Consider the following 26657-nt stretch of genomic DNA (forward strand, 5'->3'; position numbering starts at 1 on the left):
AACTGCTGATCTAATCGACCGGATAACTATGATTAAGAAAACGATTTCAATTTTAAAGAATAAATAAGGAACAAATTCTCATACTTCATTACATTTTATTTACCTAAAATTGCTCACTCGTCTCCCCAGGATGTTGCTAGTCTGGAGGCCTAGAACGGTGGATTTTTGTCGGAGAGAATCTCGATGGCCTCAAGCCATATTCACACACGTATCCTGCGCAAAGAAAATAGAAGGTCAGGTCGCCGTAGTACGGATTCAACGTGAAGCTATAACTTACATTTTCCGGCGCGGATGGTGAAGGCTGGCACATTGCGGTGACTATACACTACTCCATTAATCCGAGGTGCACTCCGAACTTATGCCACGTCTTGTGCGTTCATTGAACCAGAATTAAAATATTCTTTTGATTATAGTAATATGTACGATTTCTTTTTACTTCAGGCTAAAGTAGGTTTTTCTAGCACTTTTGCTCGAAGGTTCTTTGGAATTCTTTCAAGAAGACGATGTAAATTTGAATATTATCGTTCAGTAATTTGTACATTTTTCCGCCTCTGTGGTGTAGTGTTCAGTGTGATTAGCTGCCACCCCCGGAGCCCCGGGTTCGATGCCCGGCTCTGCCACGAAATTTGAAAAGTGGTACGAGGGCTGGAACGGGATCCACTCAGCCTCGTGAGGTCAACTGAGTAGAGGTGGATTCGATTCCCACCTCAGCCATCCTGGAAGTGGTTTTCCGTGGTTTCCCACGTCTCCTCCAGGCAAATGCTGGGATGGTACCTAAATACCTAAATAAGGCCAATTTCTTCCCTCTCCCTTGTCTGTCCCATCCAATCTTCCCATCCCCCGCAAGGCCCCTGTTCAGCATAGCAGGTGAGGTCGCCTGGTAGACGCACTGGTCATCCTCCCCAGTTGTATCCCCCGACCCGATGTCTGAAGCTCCAGGACACTGCCCTTGAGGCGGTAGAGGTGGGATCCCTCACTGAGTCCGAGGGAAAATCTGACCCTGGAGGGTAAACAGATTAAGAAAGAAAGAAGAATATGTACATTTGATATCGGGAATGTGAAATGCCGGAGTTCTGAACACTGATATTATAAAGGTCCCGTTGTTTGGTTTAATGGCCAGGGTGGTAGCCTTCGTTTTAGAGGACTCTAGGTTCCATTCCTGGAAAAGCCTGGCCTTTGGCTTATTCCCCTGACTTCAGGGCTGGCCGTGTGGATTTCTAGAAACGTGTTCATTAAAAAGTATTTTAGCCCTGTTCGAGCGTGGGGCCTTATTTTGTTCAAAATTTACCATTTAAAATCTATCCTCAAACTTCTTTCGTCTTATTCCGGCAGATATTTCTGACTTGTCTCCGTGGCGCACTCGCTAGCGCATTGACATTCGGAATTGAAGATTCAGAGTTCAAATCTGACTTTAATTTTTTCCTTCCTTTTCCTTTTTTCTCATTTTTTCTTTCAATTGTATGCTTTTGGTGCAATATTTAATTTTTAGGTTACATCAAATACTTTAATATTTGTTAATTTTCTATTTAAAATATAAATACATATTTACTTTATTAACTTTTTTTTCTTTCTTAATCCGTTTACTCTCCAGATTCCCCCGGACTGGGCGAGGTATCCCACCCCTACCGCCTGAGGGGCAGTGTCCTTGAGCATGAGACTTTGGGTCGGGGATACAACTGAGGAGAACCAGTACATCGCCCAGGCATCCTCACCTTGTTGGGGAATGGGGAGATCGGAAGGCATTATTTACAATATTTGTCACATTTTGACTGTTCGTCTGACAATGAATCGCTCGAACTTAACACATTATTACACTTATTAGGATGGTATTTTTCATGGAAGCACTGGAAACAAAGCATTTAGCGACAAGGGTCACATTTAATAAATGCAGGTGCAGAGCCAGAATAACATTTTGACCTCATTACTTCGCGCGAAAAACAAATATTTCACAAATTTTAAAGAAAAATCAAGGTTGGGTTCGAACTCGGAAACTTCAGTTCCCAGTGGCAATGCGCTAGCGACTACGCCACGGAGAAAAGTCGAAAATATCTGCGGGAAGAAGTCTACAAAAGTTTGAGGGTAAACAAAAAAAATCCATTGGCAAAAACTCTCCAACAAAGAATATCCTCAACATTTGAACCCTTCATGGCGACCTCCTCTGGATAGTAAAAACCAGCATAGAAGCAGATCCCTCCACATGGGGTTGGCGTCAGGTAGGGCACCCGGCCGTAAAACTGGGCGTAATCACCAGTGTTGTCGCCCCGTTGTAATGAGGGAAAGGGGCCCAAAAGCTGAAAGCGGGACATGTCTGCATAGCATGTTGAATATCCTTGAATTCGGGGAACATCGCCGTTGGTTCAGTGCTGTTTCTTCCTACTTCTGTTCACTCAGCTGAATCATGTGGTGAACTTTCGGTCTGAGAGCCCCGGATTCGATTCGTAATCACGTTGGGGAATTTAACCGCGCCTGGTTATTTCCTTTGACCGAGCGAGTTGGCCTTGCGGATAGGATCGCGCAGTCGTGACCTTGCATTCGGGACATAGTGGGTTCGAACCCAACTGTCGACAGCCCTGAAGATTTTCCGTGGTTTTCCATTTCCATACCAGTTCAATGCTGAAGTTGTACTTTAAAGCCATAACCGCTTCCTTCCCAGTCTTAGCTCTTTCCTTTCCCATCGTCGCCATAAAACCTATCTGTGTTGGTGTAACATGTAAAGCAGATTGAAAAAAATAACTCTTCTGACTCGGGGACTGAATGTTTGTCCCAACGCAGTCGTCCTCACATTCAAACCACCAACCACTACAGAAACTCGCAATAGTTAGTGTTAATATATCCCTCCACATGTGGAAGGGCATCCGGTCGTAAAACATGTGCTACGCAGTTCGTACCCGCGACCTCACCAGGAACAGCGGTAAAATACAAACTCCCGATGACACTGCAGACTGTTTGTAAAGCTGTGTGTGTGTTGATATCATGATCAATATTTTGTGGAATCCGAACGAAAGGGAAGTGATGTTACATTTAAAAAATGGCAAGTGCCTTAGCGGGAATTCGAACCTGACGTTTCTGTGCTTCGGATTCCACGTTAAACTGGAGATTCTGAGGCTCTGATCACGATATCAAGTCCGTGCATATGATGACTGTATCAATAGTTAAGTGAAATCTGCAAGTTTGCGTGTTTTTCTTTTCTTTCTTTCTTTCTTTCTTTCTTTCTTTCTTTCTTTGCGAAGCTCCGCGGCTTCAGCATTTGAAGAGGACAGAGTACACGTGGTTTGCGACATGAATTAAATAACCAGTATCGCCTGGGGTTGGGACATGTCGCAATAACCTGGAGTATTACGTTCACATCTTGATCTTCCGTTCATATTTCTGGTTTTACTCCATCCAATATTAGAAGATAATTATTACATGCACGCTTTTACGAAGTTATTTATTGCTTCACACGTTTGAGTCAATTACAAACCGCGCAAATCAATTACGAATAGATTATAAAGTGTTTTGATTGCGCCTTCAAGGCTACGGCGCTCAAGTTCACTTCTTCCTTGCGTAACATGTCTCGACCTCCTTAGCGCTCAGGTTACTCACCGTTAAACTGTCCAAACATTTCAGGAAAAATGCAACATCTGGTTTAGTACGTTTCAACAGCAGGTGCTAACCACTGCACAGCGTTATCACGGTTTGGAGTTCAGGATGTAACGCGTTACGTTTATCAATTACAGCCGTGATGGTCCTTGAATCACCCAGTGACAGCTGCTAAGCCTAAAGGCCTCCAGATTACAAAGTGGTGCGTGGTCAGCGCAACAATTCCTCTCGGCCGTTATTCTTGGCTTTCTAGATCGTCGCTGCTATCTCTCTGTGAATATTTTTTTTTTGTTCTTCACACGTAGGATGGCGGACCTCAAACCAGTCTTCAGATCCAGACCGAGAATCGAACCCGGTACTTCCGAGTAGGATACTGACTTAATACTATCGTGTCCTTGTTAACATTTTATTCTAAGACATTTCTAGCGTATTTTTTTCTCTACTCGCTCGACTACTTGTATGTGCTTGTTGCAGGAACAAAGGGATGACTGGTAAAGTGCTAATGAATGGCAGAGACCGCATGACGTGTGATGACGAGTTCCGAAGACAGGCGTGCTACATCACACAGGACGACAGCCTGTGTCCACTCTTCACTGCGGGGGAGGTCATGGCGATGGCGGCAGACCTCAAGCTGGGCGCCAGCTATAGCAAAAAGGCTCGCCGAATACTCGTGAGTATATTCCCTGTACCTGCTCTAATTTCCCCACCCCACCGGATACAGAGACCTACTTCACAATCCAGTGAATCTTCCTCCCAGTCCTTTTTCATGGACTGCATCGCTTTGCGCCGTTTTGACGTTACACCCAAGTCACGCCATACAGATATATCAAGTAACCGAACTTTATTACGACCTATTTAAACTTTTGTTACTGAGAACATGGGATTACAAATCACCGCCACCTTTACAGTAAGCCCCTAGGGCAGTGACACACTTCTGCCAGAGTCCGTAGCACTTTTCTAAATAGTCCTGTAGTCCCCTTGACGAAGGTTTTGACTTTTGGAAACGGGTAGCAGTCCAGTGGCAGGATGAGCTGCGGTCGAAGTACCGGGACCTTCTCGTGATAGATAACTCAATTCTGTATCATGAAGATAACGAACGTAAGTCTCCTTAATGACAGCTCGACCTTCAGGAATTAATTCAAAACGTAGCAGTCCCTGGATGTGGAAGATCACTATTGGAGTATAACTTTACCATTACGCCTGGAACCAGAGGTTACATTTCACTCGGGCAAGACAGAGAAGTTGCCTACATCGCAAGGCGGAGCCAGCCAAGGCTCGTTTACCTTTTGACTACTGGTATAAGGCAGGAAGAAAACGAGAATGAGGAGATATGCCTTTGTACATATAAAGAACCATGGATTTGTGGTAAAGACAGTGGATCACGTGCACATAATGACCTTAGGAAATATAGCTGATAAAGCGTCGTTAACTGAAATTGAAGACCTAAGCTGTTGTACTGTGATGGCGCCGTGCACTCTTCTCTCACGTGGCAAAAAAGGTGTTGCATGTTCGTCGAGAGTGTAATGGCCTAATCTCCCACTGCTCTCAAACACCACTAGGATAGATTAATATAATAATTTCTGCCGTCACCGAGAGAACCGAACCTGATGTAAACAAAGAACATTGTGTATCCGTATGTATCCATCCGCGATCTGAACGCTGATTGGGGGATCACTGGGCTTCTTCCAAGCACATGGCAAGAACCACGTGGGCTGTCTTTGAACTGTCGTTACTTCGCCTGGTTGCGGCGATTACATCAGACTTAGTTCTACATAGACTTGCCGGATACCACTGATTGACACGCAATTGTGATGCGGATTACGAGACAAATTATACTCACTGTACGCGAGAAATAAACAAAAATCGAATGGCAAATGACATTGGTTATTTAACATATCAGAAAAGAAAGGTTGACTTAAATTTATGGCCGAAACGTAAATACGTAATCAATCAATCAATCAATCAATCAATCAATCAATCACGACAGCGCATATAAGTAAAACTTCACACATTTAATATTTCAATAAAATAAAATTCTAGAGAGGAACAAACAGCATAGACAAGGCAATATTAAAACAATAAAAAAGTTCAGTACTTTATTTAATCAGAATCAATCAATCAATACTGATCTGCATTTAGGGCAGTCGCCCAGGTGGCAGATTCCCTATCTGTTGCTTTCCTAGCCTTTTCCGAAATGATTTCAAAGAAATTGGAAATTTATTGAACATCTCCCTTGGTAAGTTATTCCAATCCCTAACTCCCCTTCCTATAAATGAATATTTGCCCCAGTTTGTCCTCTTGAATTCCAACTTTATCTTCATATTGTGATCTTTCCTACTTTTATAGACGCCATTCAAACCTATTCGTCTACTAATGTCATTCCACGCCATCTCTCCGCTGACAGCTCGGAACATACCACTTAGTCGAGCAGCCCTTCTTCTTTCTCTCAATTCTTCCCAACCCAAACATTGCAACATTTTTGTAACGCTACTCTTTTGTCGGAAATCACCCAGAACAAATCGAGCTGCTTTTCTTTGGATTTTTTCCAGTTCTTGAATCAGGTAATCCTGGTGAGGGTCCCATACACTGGAACCATACTCTACTTGGGGTCTTACCAGAGCCTTATATGCACTCTCCTTTACATCCTTACTACAACCCCTAAACACCCTCATAACCATGTGCAGAGATCGGTACCCTTTATTTACAATCCCATTTATGTGATTACCCCAGTGAAGATCTTTCCTTATATTAACACCTAGATATTTACAATGATCCCCAAAAGGAACTTTCACCCCATCAATGCAGTAATTAAAACTGAGAGGACTTTTCCTATTTGTGAAACTCACAACCTGACTTTTAGCCCCGTTTATCAACATACCATTGCCTGCTGTCCATATCACAATATTTTCGAGGTCACGTTGCAGTTGCTCACAATCTTGTAACTTAATTATCACTCTATAGAGAATAACATCATCCTCAAAAAGCCTTACCTCCGATTCCACTCATTTACTCATATCATTTATATATATAAGAAAACATAAAGGTCCGATAACACTGCCCTGAGGAACTCCCCTCTCAACTATTACAGGGTCAGACAAAGCTTCACCTACTCTAACTCTCTGAGATCTATTTTCTAGAAATATAGCAACCCATTCAGTCACTCTTTTGTCTAGTCCAATTGCACTCATTTTGGCCAGTAGTCTCCCATGATCCACCCTATCAAATGCTTTAGACATGTCAATCGCGATACAGTCCATTTGACCTCCAGAATCCAAGATATCTGCTATATCTTGCTGGAATCCTACAAGTTGAGCTTCAGTGGAATAACCTTTCCTAAAACCGAATTGCCTTCTATCGAACCAGTTATTAATTTCACAAACATGTCTAATATAATCAGAAAGAATGCCTTCCCAAAGCTTACATACAATGCATGTCAAACTTACTGGCCTGTAATTTTCAGCTTTATGTCTATCACCCTTTCCTTTATACACAGGGGCTACTATAGCAACTCTCCATTCATCTGGTATAGCTCCTTCGGCCAAACAATAATCAAATAAGTACTTCAGATATGGTACTATATCCCAACCCATTGTCTTTAGTATATCCCCAGAAATCTGATCGATTCCAGCCGCTTTTCTAGTTTTCAACTTTTGTATCTTATTGTAAATGTCATTGTTATCATACGTAAATTTTATTACTTCTTTGGCCTTAGTCTCTTCCTCTATCTCGACATTATCCTTGTAACCAACAATCTTTACATACTGCTGACTGAATACTTCTGCCTTTTGAAGATCCTCACATACACACTCCCCTTGTTCATTAATTATTCCTGGAATGTCCTTCTTGGAACCTGTTTCTGCCTTAAAATACCTGTACATACCCTTCCATTTTTCACTAAAATTTGTATGACTGCCAATTATGCTTGCCATCATGTTATCCTTAGCTGCCTTCTTTGCTAGATTCAATTTTCTAGTAAGTTCCTTCAATTTCTCCTTACTTCCACAGCCATTTCTAACTCTATTTCTTTCCAGTCTGCACCTCCTTCTTAGTCTCTTTATTTCTCTATTATAATAAGGTGGGTCTTTACCATTCCTTACCACCCTTAAAGGTACAAACCTGTTTTCGCATTCCTCAACAATTTCTTTAAATCCATCCCAGAGTCTGTTTACATTTTTATTTACCGTTTTCCACCGATCATAGTTACTTTTTAGAAACTGCCTCATACCTGCTTTATCAGCCATATGGTACTGCCTAACAGTCCTACTTTTAAGACCTTCCTTTCTATCACATTTATTTTTAACTACCACAAAAACAGCTTCATGATCACTAATACCATCTATTACTTCAGTTTCCCTATAGAGCTCATCTGGTTTTATCAGCACCACATCCAAAGAATCTGATAAAGGACGAACTCCTTCAAAGTCGGATTCCTCTCTCGCCTCTTCATCACTGCTGCTCGCGTCATTCAGATTAATGACCAGACGGTCCACAGTTATATCGCACAGACAGTCCAATTTCCAAAATGTCTCCTCTTCCCCCACCACGTGGTGAATAAAGGCTTGCCACATTTCAGCGGTTACGTTATCCAGAGCTTCATTAATTAATGTCCTGACTTCTGCCAGTTTGAAGGTTTTATTATTGCGTGCAACATGTCCCTTCACCTGGCTCCACACCAACTCAATCGGATTCAAAACACAGTGATAAGGAGGAAGTCTCAACACTATATGACCTGCTTCTTCTGCCAGTGTGTCAATAACAAACCTGTCATACGTTTTCGTCACACTGTGGTTTTTTATCACTCGGAGTAGTTCATCTTTCACCATATCTTTCCCGTAGGTAAGACCTTTTGCCTCCATCCACGCGATAATGTCATCCTTACGCCAGATCTGGTTGGAATACGATCTAACTTAACACTGTGATATGACGCATTGTCCATAACAATCACACTGTTCGGTTCAAGCAGAGGTAAAATGTTCTTAAACCATGCAGTAAAAACTTCACCCGTCATCTCCTCATGAAAATCATTCGTTTTCTTCGATTCCATCATAAATTCTCCACCCTCTAAAAACCCATCGTCACTTCCTATGTGCAATAAAATTAGTCGTCTTCCCTTTCCTGTCGGATTTTTTAACCTGTACTTAATCCTGCTTTGAATGCCTGTTTCTTACTCTGGAAGTGGTATGTCCTTCGTTTACCCACGTTTCATCCAAATAATACAATTTTCGCCCAGCTTGCCTAAATGCACGAATTTTCCTCAAATAATCCCTCCGCCAAAGCAGTATGTCTTCGCGATCAAAAACAAGGTTTTTCCTATTTCTTTTAACAAATTCAAAACCTATTTCCCGAAGAAGCTTGTAAAATGTTGTTCTTTTAAAATTAGGTAGTTGGGGATCATCACTCACAAAATCCATTATTTTTTCCACTGTTGGCTGCTCGTTTCTCTCGAAGAACTGATGTACTTGACGCCGTACAGCACTTCTAACAAATTCATCGCACATGTTTCTGGCGCTTCTTCGATTTCTCAGGTGTTTTTACCAATCCTTGGTGCAGTCGTTCGCTGCGCGCGGAATTAATGCTCCACTCTGAAACACCAGTGAACTCGGATGTCAACTTCACAATATCCTTTAAAGCTAAAGTGGGATATTTCTCACAAAATTTCTGAAACACATTCAATACAATTGTCTTCTCGCCACTTATTAAAGGCTTCCCTTTGCGATGCTTAACGAACTCAACTCGGTGATCCATATTACACAAGAACAAGTAACGTTACAGTCACTCACTCACTTACTCACTCACTCACTGTATCTGCTTGCTTCCATGCTCACAGCTTAACAAAATGGCGGGTTAAGCACGAGGGCATGCGTCCCTGGCGCTCTCCAATTTGGGACATTTTGCATGTATGATAGCATTCGCCGTCATGTGGCTAACGAACTATTTTCATGTCCCGCGGCAGCACTAACCCAACCACGTGCAGACCTATCTCCGAGCACGTGCTTATGTTTACATCACGATTGGTTCTCTGGGTGAATTTTGTATACCTTAGAGCAGCCCTTCGATGGCGATGGGCGGTGTCTGCCATGTACGGCCAACTGCGTATTAGTGTTGTGGGTTGCAGGAACATTGAGGCGGTACAAACATTCAGTCCCGGAGCTGAAGTAATGCATTCTTTTAACATTAAGATTTTAGTCCCTCGACCCGGCCGGAAGTCGAACCCTAGAATCTGGGGACCTAATACGAAGCCATGGAGCCGCACCTGTTAGAGGACTGGATGTGTTCGTATGTTCCTAGAAAGGATCGACTGGCTATAAACTACGGCTACTCATGCAGGTTGGACGTTATCAGTGGCTCTTAGGGTCGAAACCCGACACATTCATCGCTACGTCCAGCCTCTGGCTATTGAGCACCGCGCTACTGTCTGTATCTCCCCCACCCATCTCAATAGTGTCAAGACCCGTTCAATAGATACTTATTTTAAATCACCTGACCTTGAAGACATTAGGTCCCACGACCCTCCGAGCTGTATCAGATAGTGGGTCGCTCAGCGTAGCAGGTGAGACCCACGTGCAACTTTGTGTGATCTCGTGTTGCCGATGCTCTTGGTCTCTATCAACAAATCACACTCCCATTCGTCCAGGTCCTCAGGTTGTTTCCCAGGGCCCACCTCAGATCTTCCCTCCTCCTGTGGGTGGGGGCGATAGAATAACACCCAGGGTATCCCCTGTCTGTCGTAAGAGGTGAACTTTGGAGCGTGGGTTGGCGACGACAGGACCCTTAGCTGAGTCCTGGCATTGCTTCCACTTCTGCCACGCTTCTCACTTTCATCTATCGTACCCGACCTCTCTTGGTCAACTATTGTTCTTTTCCGACCCCAATGGTATTACGTATGAAGGCTTAGGGAGTCTTTTATTTTCACACCCTCCGTGGCCCTCTTCTTTCTTTGGCCGATACGTTCATTTTTCGAAGTGTCGGACCCCTTCCATTTTTTCTCTCAGATTAGTGTTATGTAGAGAATGCTTGCCCAGTTAAAACAATAATCACCACCACCTCAGATCTTCCCAGCAAACAAATCAAATTAAACGTTGAAGGGACGGAATTATGAATATCGTTGACGTCGTTTTTGTGACTGATAACAAATTAGACAAGAGACGACCGTAAAATTCCTCTTGTCCATCCTTAATATGAACTTTGAGTGTGTTGTGCGAAAGGACGGACTGACACAAGAGGAGGATAGAGGCATCTCATTTAAGAAACACACAGTTTGTAGAACGTCCAGCTTAGTGGCCTTCGGCTTACAGGATCGTGAGTTCTATTTCCTCTGCGTTGGAGATTCTAGCTCAGGGATGATACACATCACAGGCCTTCCAAGCTACCGCTACTCTGCTTCAAAGCGTGGTCAGCGCGGCGAACCCTAGACCGGGACCGCTATCTGTCAGACGGCTGTGCGTGGACCGCGAACCAACCCGAGTATCCACTGGTAGAGAGTCGAACACAGGCTCTACTGTAGACGGCTATTTTCATTTTGTAGTCATAGGTATTATGTCCCGTTCAACAAATATTATGGTTTCTCGGCGACGTCAAAGTACCGGAATTTTGTTATGCATGAATTCTTTCACCGTATTTGAGCTCTTTCAGATTCCACCGGACTGAGCCGGGATCGAACCCGACAACTTCAGGTCAGAAACGCAGCGATCTACTGTTTGAGCTACTCAACCCGGCTTACATACAACACAGAAACACGCAATAGCGTCAGGAAGAGCAGTTGGTCGTAAAACAGAGCAAAACACACCTCAAGGAATTACGAAAAGACCAGGAGGAAGAAGAAAATCACAACTGGATGAGAGAGTTTGTAGTTATGTGCCCAATGTATTTGTATATTACAAAAATGAAAACAAAGAAACCCGTGGTCCAAGAATCTGCCATGACCACAGGAGTCTGTCTGTGTTTAGTCAATGGACATGCTACGCGTTTACCAGTCATATAAGTCCTGTTCTATGAACTTCCCTCGGGCTTACTAGCTTGTGGGACGTAAAACCAGTTCAACTGCTAAGCCGCTTCCACAAATAAAGACAACGGGGTGGTACACAAGACTATAAACTATTAAAGTATTTCTCTATTTTTTTAATCAGTAATTTCATAGGACTTAAAGTTGCAGTTACAACTTCATGGGAGTGACACCCTGCCAAAAAATATTATCAGCTCCCCATTGCTCTGGGAGTAGGGCCTAAGTAGCCTCCCGCTTACTCTGCAATTTAACATCTTCAGTACCGAAAAGTCGCAAACTTGTCGCTCACTGCCTGCAGAAAGGCAGCCAACGGGCAAGGGGGCCACAATGCTGAATATGTTTACAACGATCTTATAAGGAATAAGTAGAAGAAACTGAAAAAAACTGTCTGACACAACCGGTCATGTACAGTACACAGCTTGACTGCGAGTGAAAACAATCGCTATACCAAGACAAAGTCCTCAGCATCGCTCTTTCTGGTTCGTGACCAGCTGGTTCCGTAATACTCCGCGCGGCCTTCCACATCACTATTTCAAACAGAAGATAGTTCTAGTTTGTCTGAAGTGTACACGAATCGACTCTTGGAGCTCTCGCTCAGCAGAGAAGCTGAAGTGCTTCCCACCGTTAGATATCACGACAGTGACATGAATTCGTATCCCGATGCGCGACAGGTCTTCACGGATGGTTCTAACACTAGAAAATGTTTCGTCTCCTACAATATTAACACAAAGATCTCTCTTCCTAGTGTGTGTAGGGTGAATACTGAGCTCTGCAGTTCACCGATACGCGCTTCATGCAACACTCGCTGGTACAAGTTAGGTTGTGTGCCATATCACTAAAAACCACGCCGGGATTGCGGATAAAGTTGCAAAATAAGCGGCAGGGATATCCTGGGAGCCAGAGTGGCTAGCTGTCCGAACTCGCAGCAAGGGATGAACGAGTCAACTACTGTGTGGAGGCCCAAGAGTGAAGACCCCCTAGCGTGTAGTGGTGCCGACTTCCCCGTGTCCCACATCCTCAGAGTGCGCCTAAGACGGAACCTCGGCTTATAGGAGACACTCGTGACAATACTGCTGATCTCGTCATTCGCTTATGTGTGAGAGTAGATTAGTCAAGGGAATATAAATTTCAAGTGTTCTGTCATTTTTGGCTTAATTAAATAACTTCTGGTTTATTTTTTCAAATTCCTCAGTTGAATAATTGTTTTATTTTAATTTTTGTTTCCATTTCATTTCTTCAGAGATAGAGATGGTTTCTCTTAAAGCACCACTGAAAGCAGTAGTGTAGCGGAACCTGACTCGCTGTAGCCTCTAGAATGGCGGACAGCTTGCAGCAGTTAAAACTATCTGCAAGTCCATTTACTCACTTACCGCAGAGGACTTGAGGAATAGACCGATCTGGGGAAATTGACGCCAACGTTTAAATACACCTTTTCTACATCAGTTGCAGTTTACATTCATTTCTCTGCTAGTGTCCAAAATTGTTGAAAAAGGAAGTTCTTCGCTTGTGAGGTGTTCCATGTGCGAACTTACATGTACCACTTCTTGAAGAATTCTTAACTTGGACAAGGCTAACAGCGGGCGTTCTCAACGCGCTACACGTGAAGTATATGATGTGGATTGTGCTCGGTCACGCTGAGGAATCAGGCTATCGCACGGCTTTGTGTCCACCTCCACACGAACCGCTTGCTTAATCATAGTGATGTTCAAACTGTCTGACTTGATATCCGGAGTAGTGGTACAAACATGTCATTCTGCTGTCATGGCGGTCTTTTTGTGACCTCAGAGGATGTAATACTCGGGTATAGACTCGCCTTGCAATATGGAACTAGTGCCTTGACGACCAAGGTTCGAGAACGGTTCTATCAATGCTGGGGACGTTGGAAATGATAAAATCTCGAAAATTAAAGCCATTCTACAGAAATTAGATAGATACTGATTTTGTACCCAGCAGATTAACCTCTGCCACACTTCAGAGCGCTCTTGGGAGTAGTAATTCGTTTTGAATTAGCTTGGATTATATCAGTTTAAGCTTGCTTCAAACTTTGTTCTTTTACTTGCTTGTAAGAATAAAAATGCGATGTAAATATAGTGGTGGTAAAATGAAATGGCGTATGGCTTTTAGTGCCGGGAGTGTCCGAGGACATGTTCGGCTCGCCAGGTGCAGGTCTTTTGAATTGACTCCCGTAGGCAACCTGCGCGTCGTGATGGGGACGAAATGATGATGACAACACATACATCCAGCCCCCTTGCAGGCGAAATTAACCGACCCTGCCGGGAATCGAACCCGGGACCCGAGTGGCCAAAGGCCAGCACGCTAACCATTTAGCCATGGAGCCGAACATGGTGGTGGTGGTGGTGGTGGTTATTTTAAGAGGAAGTACAACTAGGCAACCATCCCCTATATAACACTAATCAGAGAGAAAAAATGGAAGGGATCCGACACTTCGAAAAATGAAGGTATCGGCCAAAGAAAGACAAGGGCCACGAAGGGCGTGAAAATGAGACTCGCTAGGCCTCCATACGTAATACTGTCGGGGTCGGAAAGGAACAAGAGTTGACCAAGAGAGGTCGGAGAAAGTGAGGAGCCTGGCACAAGTGGAAGCAATGCCAGGACTCAGCTAAGAGCCCCGTGGTCGCCAGCCCACTCTCCCAAGTTCAGAGCCCATGGGGATGTAAATATAGTAGCTCACTTCAGTGGTAGCTGAATTTACATTTACTGATATTACGAACTGATATATCTCCGAGCATGCGCGAACCATACTACTCCCTATCATTCCGTACTAGTCGGCGGATTACCTTGAAGTTGAACTCTGAGAGAAGTTTCCAATGTTACCGAACATGATAATGTTTCAAAACATTTGCTGCACCGTCTGCGACATGTCGGGCGCGAAGTCATCATGGGTGATTAGTGGATGTGAAGTAAATGAAGAAATTCTCTCATTTTCAACTCTCAAATAACTTTATTGCTAACGGTCGTGGAATCATCTCGGGTTTGAGAGTTCTAACGGTCCCCCATACAAGGAGACGAAATTGATATTTAGACTGCCTTATCACAAATTTTTCAAGAAAATTATAATTTCAAATTTTCGACCCATCCTCTTCTGTAATTCCGACCACTTTGTGATAGACATTGCATGTCGCTTGCTTCCTCCCCCCCCCCCCCCACTCCTGCTGAGACCCTCAGATACGACAAACTGTATCTTAGCCATTCCGATGCGAAGTTCATTTACGGAACATTCGAGTTACCGGTTTCGACTCGCAGGTCATTCATGACACAAATCTCTTAAATGCAATTCTCAAAGCATTTGGCCACATGAACCAGCTGCGAAGGTAACTCTTGCGCGGCGGTTACTGCACATTACAAGTTTCATGTAACCATTTATCGTACAACATTCAGAGTCCGATCTACCAGTGGTCAGCAGTCACTGTATTTCTCTGACCTGTTGCACAATGAGAGGAAACATTTCAGCTAATGGGGTACTACTTACTTCGTGGACCATCCTCGTGCTTCTTTCTCATCCTTCTATAGGCTTCTCTATTGGATGTCACAACCTTCGGGACATTAAACACAATGCTCCTTACATATTCCATGGCAATCTTGGGACCACTGACCCCTGTTTGATGTCGTGCACATTTTCCTACGAAAAGAAAATTGTATATGTGAGTTAGACACCTATACCGCGCGTGTCGGTATGAAATTCCTGTCTGCAGTATGGCAGCTTCAGAGAAAGTGAACTGCTAAGCATCCACCATGCTCAGCATACAATACTATTTGTCTATTGCACTTGGTTCATAGTCCCATAGGCACTTGCAAACTCCTGTGTGTTATTAATAAGTAGTCAGTTTTAGTTCTTACGTTAAATTTCTTGATTCAAAACCGGAAAAACAGTTCGCACAGCGTCATAAACATTATACTTCCGGAACGCGTGGAGCAAGCAAGCCTGAGAAAAGTTAATACCAGACGGAGCTACAACACTATAGCTAGTCTCACCCCTTTCGGCAATCTCCCACGATCGGTTTAGTTTATGAATTAGGTCCTGAACAACGTATTTTCGTGTGCTCTAGAGTTTTAAATGCAATTATCATGTAATTTTCATTACACATGAGACTGAAATGCAGAGAGTGGAGCGTCTACAGGCTGAGGGGTCATCCATCCATCAGCGCTGATGTGTTTCGTACCGCTGTGACAGACTACACACGTGGCATCTCAATGTGTACAGTTTGAAGCTCCAGATATTAACATCTTAATCACAACAAACTACGTTCTTAATCTCCACAATCTCCTATGCTGCTGCTGTAAGTTTCAAGGCCATGTGTTCTCCACGTGGAGACGAGCTTAGTAACACCGGAGTTCATGGTCGACGTTCAAGAATTTCCATTTAAATATTCGATACGCAAGGTTAAACGCATAATTTCGGATTATTACTTCATAGAGTAAAAATGCCTTGGAAGAAATTCGTGTTTTTCAGCTCGTCTTCTCGGATCCAACAAGCAGTCTGTTACTCAATGCCATGAACTTCGCGAATGTTTTTCCTTCGCAGGCGAAAGGAACAGCAAATCTAAAAGTCACGGGAATTGAACCAACTTTTGGATGGTTAGGCCATGTGCGTTTGCAGAGCTTCGCCCGAGCGTGCCCTTTGGGCTCATCAGTTAGATTCTTAGACTCTGCTTAGCAGTAGCAGACCAACTGCGTGGTCCTGCCGTGTTAACAAATATGGATTGCTAACCTACTAAGGAGAAGTGAATTCTCCGTTGTCAAAATGGTGTACTCCCCATGGAGATAAAATTTCAAATTTCAATTTTTTAACTTTTGAAATATCTAAAACGTGCGAACCACATTCTACAAGAGCGTCTGAATTTTGAATGCATTGCTGATTGTCTCCCACACAGTTGTATTGTTCGTCAATTTCATAAAATTGTGCCCGTTTTCTCAGCAAAGCAGCTTATAGTCAGACTAGCTGGCAACAACGACTAGTCTGTAGATCGTGAGTTTTAATTTCCCGAAGAACCAATAGACCATTTGATTTTAACTTCATGTTCTGCTGTGACATGAGTAAACAGTTGCCCATTTTGGTTTGTAGTGGATAACAAATACGCAAGTAGCTACATTTTTAATGGTCGACGTGCAGAAACGGTTAACAACTTAAAAATAAGAATAAGCCTGTCATTGTGAGACATATATCAGCTCAGTCTTGTAGTTCGGGCGTTATTGAACAAGAAAGCAGCAAGTACCATCTAATTTGAACTATTACACGACTTTTAGCAAATTTGTACTTTCAGTTCAATATTTTGAAATAAAACATAATCGTGTGACATTTCCTTGTGAGAATGTTTGTGGAAAATGCCAATAAATTCTGTCCAGCAGTTCAGCCCTGAAGACGATCAGGCGTACGTCAAGCTATTCACATATCCACGGAGTATGGCTTATAACACAGTAGCGCTGATCCTAGTCTAATTCCTCACCTCATCAGTAATCTTCCTTCGTCTGGTGGATGTTGAGCTGTAGGATGATATTTTGTGTGGAGTTACATCCTTCTTGGTGACGTACATTCTGCGGTACATCCACCTTTGAAAGACAGCAGCGCTAACACACGTCGAGCTCACCGTTGCACCGAAATGTTATAATTTCTATTTCCGTGTGTTCATATGGGACGCCCTTTCTGTGATGGTATGGCACCGTTGATGATTTTCGTTTACTTGCTTCATGCTGTTGCAAAGGAAATAAAGGTCGTCTAAATTGTCCGCAAGTATAGCGGTGTCAATGTGTGTGTTCGCTTCCTATTGACCTTCATTCCTGTATCAACTTCATCAAGGGAGAATCGAGAAAGAAATCCAGACGATTGGAAAGGGAATACCATATTTACGCGAATAATCCCCGCACCCTAATTTTACGAAGGCTCATTAAAAAAATTAACTAAAATTCCTTCCATTGAAAAAGTAACATAGGCATAAACATTTCATATCACTCCGCGAGATCCCCGCGGTCTTTACGCAAATATGAACGTGAACATTAAGGGATGTAGCTGCTTTGCCTGAACATATTTGAGAAGTACACTATCACTGCTATAAAATCTATTTGCCATGGACATTATCAAGTAGGCCTAGGTATTTCATTAATCTGAACTTGCAGTAGGCTCGATGTCTCTTGCGTCACTAGCATCCTCTCCTAAATTACTTACATATTCGTTACAAACCACGTCTAAAACACTTTTCACACGCGGATATTAACACGACCGGAGGTGGATAATGTGCAATGTAAACAGTTGAAACAGACACAGAGGCGAACTCGGATGATAATTTTGCGATATGGTAAAACCTGTTAATTCGAAGTCGTTAGGACCCAAAAATCGGACTTCGAATTACGTGATTTCGAATTAACCGCCAACTCGTACTTCAGAAATGCCAACCCTTGGTGCGTCAAAAAATATCCTAAGATCCGTTACTGCGTGCAATTAACATTAATTGATAGTCTAAAGCTTTCAAATGCAATAGAAAAGAACTATTTCCGAAATGTATCCAACAAGGTGCATTTACAGTATTCAAATAATGTTCTTCGATAACTCACTGACAAACACGATCTCACGCAAGAAAAGAAAAAGAAAAACATTCAAAGACGAGAAGTCTAGGCCGGCTCCCCCGTGCAAGTATTTTATGCATTGCATTAATGTACTGTATGCATTTTTATATGCCTTGTACCCGATGTCCTTAAACATCGTGGCTTATCGAAGTTTCCTATGACGAGGAGAGAACGTCTTTCGCCTCAGTCTGCATTGCAACACAGTACAGTGACCCCATCTCCGGTTGAAAAGTTCGTTTGGGCATTAAAAAAGAATGCAGTTTCATTTGCATTGACAATATTGTTCGTTGCGTACGAATTGATTTTAATTATGAGCCACGCTTTTTCGCCAACTGTCGGCATCGCCAATGTTCGCAGATTCTGCTTCCTTAAAACGCTGAATACAAAAGAATTACGATACCACTCGAACTATGAAACACTGTCAACACACCGAAGTGAATGAAAGTTCGGGAAACTACGCTTGCACGTTCCGGAAGACTCATTCTGTCGTGACACGGAGAAATTTTGAATTTAAATTAGTGTGTAAAATAATTTTTTAAAATGTAAAGTCGGTTTTAGTTATAAAGTCTCAATTGATTCCGTTGAAATATGGCATATGTGGTCAGTTTTCTTTCATCTGTGGTTAGACAAAGCATAACTGTACACCCAATGTCTAAAACTAGGCGAGGCAGGAGCGTGTTGCCAACATTGACGCAAATAAAACCCGCACCCCAATTTCGTGCCTCAATTTTTTTAAAAAATTATGCGGGTATTATTCGCGTAAATACGGTGCATAGTTATAGTTGTATCTTGAACTCTTCAATAATGTGGTCTCCAGTTTTGATGTCGGCTGCCGGAGTCCAGCACAACTTCTTGATGAGGCTGAAATCTTCACTGTCAATCCCAATAGATGGCTCTGAAGACAAAATTATCCCAACTCCCTAATATGGATCACCGCCACCTCTAAGAACAATAGCCCTCACTGGCCATGCTGAAAATGTACCGGAACATTTGGAAACGAGAATAACGTGGAAGGTGGGTACAAGACACTGCTATACTGAGTATCAAACCAGCAGCAATTGATTCGAGAAGCTTTTTACCGTCACAATGGAAGAGAGAACCATGATCGATATGGCTGTACAGAAGGCAGAACGCCTGTTGTTTATGCAAACCTTCCTCGTCGTCCTGTCGGACTGGTAATTTGTTGAAGAATGCTGCTACATAACCTCGCTATTTCTCAACTCACTTCTAAGTGGTAGATGTTAGAGCCTCTAATTTACAGTTACACAGTTTAGCGCTGGGTGTGTCGTCCCGTCCCGGAGCTCCCGGCGGCGTAGGCTGCCTGTTAGGCCCTTCCCTCGTAACTAGAGGAAACTTGTCTCCGAACATGGATAATCATCGAGGCTACTTGTAGCACGAGACACTTCTTTTTCTGTACATTGCACTGATACAGATAGGTGTTATGGCGACGATGGGATAGGAAAGGCCTAGAAGTGGGGAAGGAAGCGACCGTGAACTTATTAAGATAACCCCGAACATTTGCGTGGTGTGAGAATGGGAAACTATGGAAAACCATGTTGAGGGCTGCCGAACGCACTACCACACCGCGCAACCAGTTACTAAGCTGTTGTGCGATAAACACGAAATGTGTCGCTTGATATCCACCGCCTTCTCTCTAGGACGTACGACTTGGGAATGCCAAATTCACTTCTATCCACCGACCACAAATTTGACTCCGTCTGTCAGATTTGAAGGAATCCGGAGACAGACAAGTCTACCACTGATCCACAGAGGAAGCTGGTGTTGTTCACGTTAGTATGGGAGGAAACTCTGATTAGTACATCCTGACATCAGTTGAAAAAATTCCAAGTCCCAGAGTTCAAGCATCATCGAACGAAAGCGCCCGCTGCACTCCTGTAACTATAGAGCAAGTTTAAATTGTCTTTCACCCACATCTGGAGAACCACTGGACGTTCACTGTTGCCTTGAGAAGGTTTGAGTGTGTTGTGGAAGCCGGGCAGCTAGTTCTAGTTATAACGTGTGTTTTCGCATAACTAATTAGTGAACCACTAATATACCGCGGGAAGTAGGAGATGCCGTGCTTTAGCGTGACGCATGGGAAATGGGAAAACCATCTTCCGGCGACGTTGGGATTCAAACCCATGATCTTCCGAATGCACACGGCCAACAAACCGGGTCTCTGAACATCAGCGAACACAGCAATGTGAGATGCCTGTAATAATTCTACTCGAAATTTAAACAAAGTGGATTTTCTACAATCAGTTTTTGCGAGATTTTAAAATAAAAAGTATTTGCCGGCCGCTGGTGAACCTCGCGTCGGCACATTTACTGACACGTTAAATAACTCGCGTGACAAAATTCCGGCAGATCAGTGTCACCGAAAACCGTAAAAAGTAGTTAGTGGCACGAATAACATTTTATTAAAATGGTAATTAAGATTTACATAAAAATCCTTACATTTGATAGCATATTACGTAGACAGTTTCAAAATGATACTATAGAATAAGACGTCTGCATTATGACCATCCGGAACCGCCAAGTTTTTCAATAGTATCTTACCTGACTTGGGATTGCCAACAACAGGCGTGCTGTTAATGTGTTCGGCGACAGATTTCTCTGCATTCGATAGAGGAGCCAATTGTACCGGCATAGCACCGTGGTACCAGCACTTGTGAGCACGTATCAGAAGTGGTGCAACGAAGGGAAAATGACATGTCCAGCGTGTGTCGACACTCTCATCATGCGCGGTGACCGCGGGGTGGGCACAAAAGCTTCGCCACTGGACTGAGGATGGTTGGATTGACAGGACCATGCGACGTGCATCACGTGGACGGGACGGCCGGGCGGAGACAGGGCGATGTTTCCGGGGCCCATTATATGGACGTGACTGGGAACCAAGTGGTGACAGGACAGTGCGCTATGGCACACTGGCAGGACTCGTTCGAGGAACATGATGGTGTGGCCCCCGATATGAACACTGACCACCGCCCAACTAAAGGACCTGCCGTTGCGCTTGTGGTCCACCTCTCCGAGCGGCCGCAGTTCTGCCTGTAGTGCCTCATCGGGGTGTACCAACTAAGACAAGAAATATGTTACTGCTCACCACGATACTCAGCCTTTCTGTCAAGAAATGTAGCGATAAGACAAATGTGTGAAACTACTCTCCCCAGGATAAGCGGATCTTGCATCATTGCAGGCACAATTTCTGCTTTAGGTGACCGTAGCTCATCGGGATAACATAACATCGAAATTTTCCATTTAAAAACCTTGGATTTATCCGTACGAGGTCAAGTGATGATATTCCTTGGAAGTGTAATCTGTCTCTCCTCTGGCATCAATTCCCCGGCCACCTGCCCCGTGACATAGTGCTGTGCCATATCAGAGTGTGATATTTTAAAAAAAAAAAAATCTCAACTGAAACCAGTTATGTGAAAGAAAGGATTAAAGCACCTCCAGAATTTCGAAGAAAATAACTCGAGAGTTTTAGCAAAAGAACTCCCAAGCCAGGAGTCAGCACATCCCCCGTGGAGTTCTTTGCCATGATATCCTAGTCGTAGTGAAAAGAAAAATAACGAATACAATTAAAACGGGGATTAAGTAAAAATAATTTCAATGAATACTGCGGGTCACCAATCTGTACTTTCCACATTCACAGCGGGATCTTAAGCGGTTAATTCCCTTGCCGCAACATTGTCCTCCTCCACAATAAAACTCGGAAATGAGTGGCTGCGTGGTTTGGGTTACGCAGTTGTTGGCTTGCATTCGCGAGATGATGGGTTGAACCCTCTGACAGCAGCCCTGAAGTTTCCCATTTTCACACCAGGAAAATGCTGCGGCTGAGCCTTAATTAAGGGCACGGTCGCTTCCTTTCCACTTCTACGCCTTTCCTATCCCATCGTCACCATAAGGCCTATTTGTGTAAAGCAGATTGTAAAATGAGTTTGAAGTGACGCGATGTAGTCGTACCCTCAGAACTGCAGTGCGCTGAGAAACATGGCGTTGGATGACTGAGGAGTATTTTTAATGATGGTACATATTGTGAAAGGGACGAGGGACAGGAACTAAATCTCGGATGAACCAGCCACTTGACATTGATGAACCCAGTAAGTTCAAAGTCCGCTTCGACCTATATCGACCTCTAAATGTTCCTTGAATGAGCGTGCTCTGTGAGCGATAAAAACCCAGGAGGGAAGAAATTAAGGAAGATTAATTATTTGTTTTCTGTCAGAATGCTTGGCTGAGACCTTCTGTTCAGAGTTAGACTTCCGGAGAGGGGGTCAGAGATTTTAATGGCGTCTGATTAATTCTTGTGGGTTAGGGACTGGCTGTTTTTTGTCCCCAATACACTATTCTTCATATTCAGCCAACACATCGCACTACCACAGAAGCACGCCATAGTAATTATATCCATCCACATAGGGTTGGCGTCAGAAAGGGCATCCTACCGTAAAAGAGGGCCAGATCCACATGTGCCGCACAGTTCGCACCCGCGACGCCACAGGTGTGAGAAAAGCGGAAGAACATTATCATTTATTCTTTCCAAGACCCATAGAGGAACTGTCAGATTTTAATCTGTCTATACCAGGAATATTCTGAAACAAAAACCTACGCAATTCCAATAATAATAATAATAATAATAATAATAATAATAATAATAATAATAATAATAATAATAATAATAATAATAATAATAATAATAATCATGCAATTTGCATACAGTAAGAAGAGTATTCGCATTTCCATGTTAATTTGTATTTTTCTGTAAGATTTTGTCTATCATATTACGGCTTTAGCCTGTTATTCCGTACATATATGTAGTACAGTCTCCCATGAAGAACAGAATTTTATGGAAATGTCTCGATTGTATTTAGCTCTTCTATAGTGCGGTAACTTTATGGTACTTCAGAGGAGAGTTAGACTCGGTAGTAGCTGATATTTCTGAGTTCAGAAAGAAATAGTAATATTTGTAGAGCACTATCGAGGATGCTAGTTCATGGACAGACTTCCAGACTGAATACTGAAGTGGAGAGTAAAACTTGACAGAAGGTGCACACGCTGGGCTGTTAGGAGTAATAGGTCGTACCATACCATGTCACATGATCTTTTCTGAACAACTGACCTTCACTAATAATAGAATGCATGAATGTGATTGTTTATTCGGTGCGTGAAATGCGCCTGTCGTGTACCACTCTGATATTTTGACTGTAAAATAAGGGGAATGAGTGGAACTATCTTATTCGTGATCTTTTTTATTAGGGGCGAAATTTGCCAGTTTTATGGTCGGAAGTGCAACTATTCATATCTGTTCTGTATTATTGGTTCACAGGCTTCTTTGGCAGATATGTTGATAACCGGTGAATTAAAAGCGCAGAAAAATCCCTCCGTTCCTTTCCCCAGGTGGTTGATGCGTCCCATCACTGCGTGTTCACACTTCAGACAACGCCCTCTGCTTCATCCAGGAATGGAGGTGGCGTGACTCGACTTTCGCGAGACACAGGTTTAACATCCCACTAATTCATGGAGCAAGCATCGGAAAGGGGAGGAAACGAGTCGTCTTAAGATGCAGCCCAAAAATTTGCGTAGTGTGGACATGGGAAGCCATTGAAAACCATCTTGGAGGCGGTCGACATTGTGGTTCGAACCCACCATGTCCCGAATGCAAGTTTTGTGGTTCGAACGGCGTAGCTCGTAGAGGAGGAAGATACGGGCAGATGTCGGGTCAGCACCTGACAGGACCTGTCAACACTAGTCCTCTCGAACAAGCTGCCAGGAGATACAGGAGTTGACATGGACACAGCCCTCCCACCTGTCGACATAGCGTCACGGCCACGTGAGCGACCTTGAGGCTTCACACTCGCCGGACGAGCTGCACTTGGTAGTGAATGCAGAATATTTCTTCACGTCACAATTACTGTACTTAAACAAATTTGTGCTCGCAAAGAAATTAATTACAGACACTACGAAGCTGCACAAGGCGTGAATGATCGATTTGTGTAAATGTGCTTTATTGAAACGTGAGTTCTTTCTGAGTGACGATATTTCGTCAGGGAGGAGGTAGAATGAGTAGAACGGATTATTATTTCCAAGTAATGGACGAAGTTTGGTTTAATGTACAGTGCAGGGTGAGGTAGGTTAGTCGTCAGGGTATGTTTACCTCTGTGTGACAGACGTTAGAATTCTAGTACTTGTCACGAAAGTAATACGCTACACGACAGTTTAAATACCTACGGAGCGAGATGGGCGTGCGGTTAGGAGATACTGGGTTCGAAGCCCACTGTCGGCAGTCCTGAAGATGATTTTCCGTGGTTTCCAGTTTTCACATCAGCAAATGCTGGGGAGGTACCTCAATTAAGAGCGCGGCCACTTAGCTCTTTCCTATGTCGTCATCACCATAAGACCTATCTGTGTCGGTGCGACGTAAAGCAACTTAGCTAAAGAGGCGTCCTACAGGAAGGCTGTGTCCGCTACACGGAACACCATAGAATCATGGATATGTTGGAAGACGAGTGACGAACACTGGTTGTCGTGTTACACCGCTCAGCCCCAAGGCCTGCAGAATACTGTCGTCGGCCGCTATTCTTGATTTTTCTGGGCCCGATTACTAACAGAGGTTGAACACTGTGGATCACTAGGCAGAAGGAAGTTTAACAGAAAGCTGCCACTATACGCTACAAACTTTACTACTCAAACTACTAAGGATAATGCTAGAGCACTTGCCGTGTGACACTCCGTAACTAAAGATGAGATACCATTTGATTCGAAATGAAGGAAAGGGGACTATTTTGAACAATATTTCATTTGTGATTGGTAACTCCTATACGAAAAGACATGTGAAGATAGTTGAGTTGTCTAAAGAAAAAAGAAATTGATGTCTTACATTGGCATAACAAAATAGTTAGAATCCAGGAACAACACGGCAAACAAAGGTGCCAAACTTGAAGTTGGATTTTTGTGAAGGATTACAATGATTTAAAATAAAATGTTACTTTTTTTCATAATTTAGAAGGAAAATGTATCTTAATTATCACTTTCCGACCTATAGTAAGTAAAAGATTCGCAGACGATATCCTCCTCTCTGTCTTGCATGAATTAGAATGCAAACCAGTATTAAGAACTGCTGAATATCGTAGAATGTGGTGTTTAAAAATTACCTTTAACGAACAAAAGTAATGGTGTGTAAAAAGAGAAAAGTGAAAAACAAGTGGTCGATAGAAAGTGCAGAAACAAGGATATAGCATCTTACAGTAAGTGGGGTGGAAATAGTTGCAGAGAGAGATCCCAAATATTGTGTAGGTGCACAAAAAGTAATCCAGAGGATTGTGTACGCCAGAAATGTCATTGAAGGACGCAGAAAAGATTTAATAGTTAAAACATTTCTTCGAAATAGTAATGTGTGTAACAGAATTCTCAGTTTTAGAATTCTATATGAAACTATATAGAAATATAGGAGATCGATAGCTGCAGTCGCTTAAGTGCGGCCAGTATCCAGTACTCGGAAGATAGTGGGTTCGAACCCCACTGTCGCCAGCTGTGAATATGGTTTTCCGTGGTTTCCCATTTTCACACCAGGCAAATGTTGAGGCTGTACCTTAAGGCCATTCCTAGCTCTTTCCTGTGCCATCATCGCCTTAAGACCTATCTCTGTCGGTGCGACGAAAAGGAACTGGCAGAAAAAAAATACATATTGTATAGCTCAAAATGTAATATTGGCTAAGATTAAAGAGGGGAAACGGGCGGGAAATATTGAACGTAGCGTGCCAACATCAGATCAAACGTCTACGTGTGAATACTGGGTAAACAAGATGATCAGAGCAGGAATGTGAGATTGATGGCATGAAGAGATTCATGAAAAATAAAATAGTGAGTAAGAAGGCATAGTAATTGCAAGAGTGACATGTATAGAGAAACGGTTATAACGCCTAAAATAAATCTGAGAAATTAGCAAACTACTAAAAGAAAGAAAAAAGACGTACGCATAGAGAAGAGGTGGTGGTTAATGGGTGACTGCAAGAATAAAGGTCGCAGAGAGGAAGTTCAGGATAATCGTTGTTTGTAGTGTGAGAGAGTCTTGTGTGTAGACACAAACCAGAGAGAGATCCATGTAACTGTCCAAGTATAAGACAACGAATTTGTTTCGTATAATAAGAAATATGTGGCTAGGCAGAATAAGAGCACATAAACTGGTAATGGAGGACATATGTGTTTGTCCTAGAACGTAAGATACCGTTGAATATCTAGGAATTAAAAATTCCGATGTTTAGGCACAGATATATAAAATTGTTGTTACAAATCGTGCATTAAAAATCCAGTTCCAATAACAGTCATACTCTTTCCTCAGTTTGTAATGATCCATCGTTCTATTCTATAATTTGGTGTGGCAGTTAAAGGAATATAAGTGACTAAATCTTTATAGAAACTCACAGAGGGAAGATAGAATAACACCATACATAACCATTTGTATATCGGGGTACACAGCAAACACTACACTGACGTG

General features: G+C 43.0%; 1 protein-coding gene across 2 annotated transcripts in view; it reads left to right on the top strand.

Annotated features, from left to right (window-relative positions):
• LOC136881214 (ATP-binding cassette sub-family G member 1) overlaps positions 1-26657 on the top strand; it is a 470255-nt gene that overhangs the window by 388740 nt on the left and 54858 nt on the right. For both annotated transcript variants that reach the window (XM_068229117.1, XM_067153940.2), the window contains one exon: positions 4057-4252. In XM_068229117.1, the coding sequence (XP_068085218.1) occupies positions 4057-4252 (196 nt within the window). The remainder of the gene's footprint in view (positions 1-4056; positions 4253-26657) is intronic.

This window comes from Anabrus simplex, chromosome 9 (assembly GCF_040414725.1).
Source record: "Anabrus simplex isolate iqAnaSimp1 chromosome 9, ASM4041472v1, whole genome shotgun sequence".
NCBI lineage: Eukaryota > Metazoa > Arthropoda > Insecta > Orthoptera > Tettigoniidae > Anabrus > Anabrus simplex.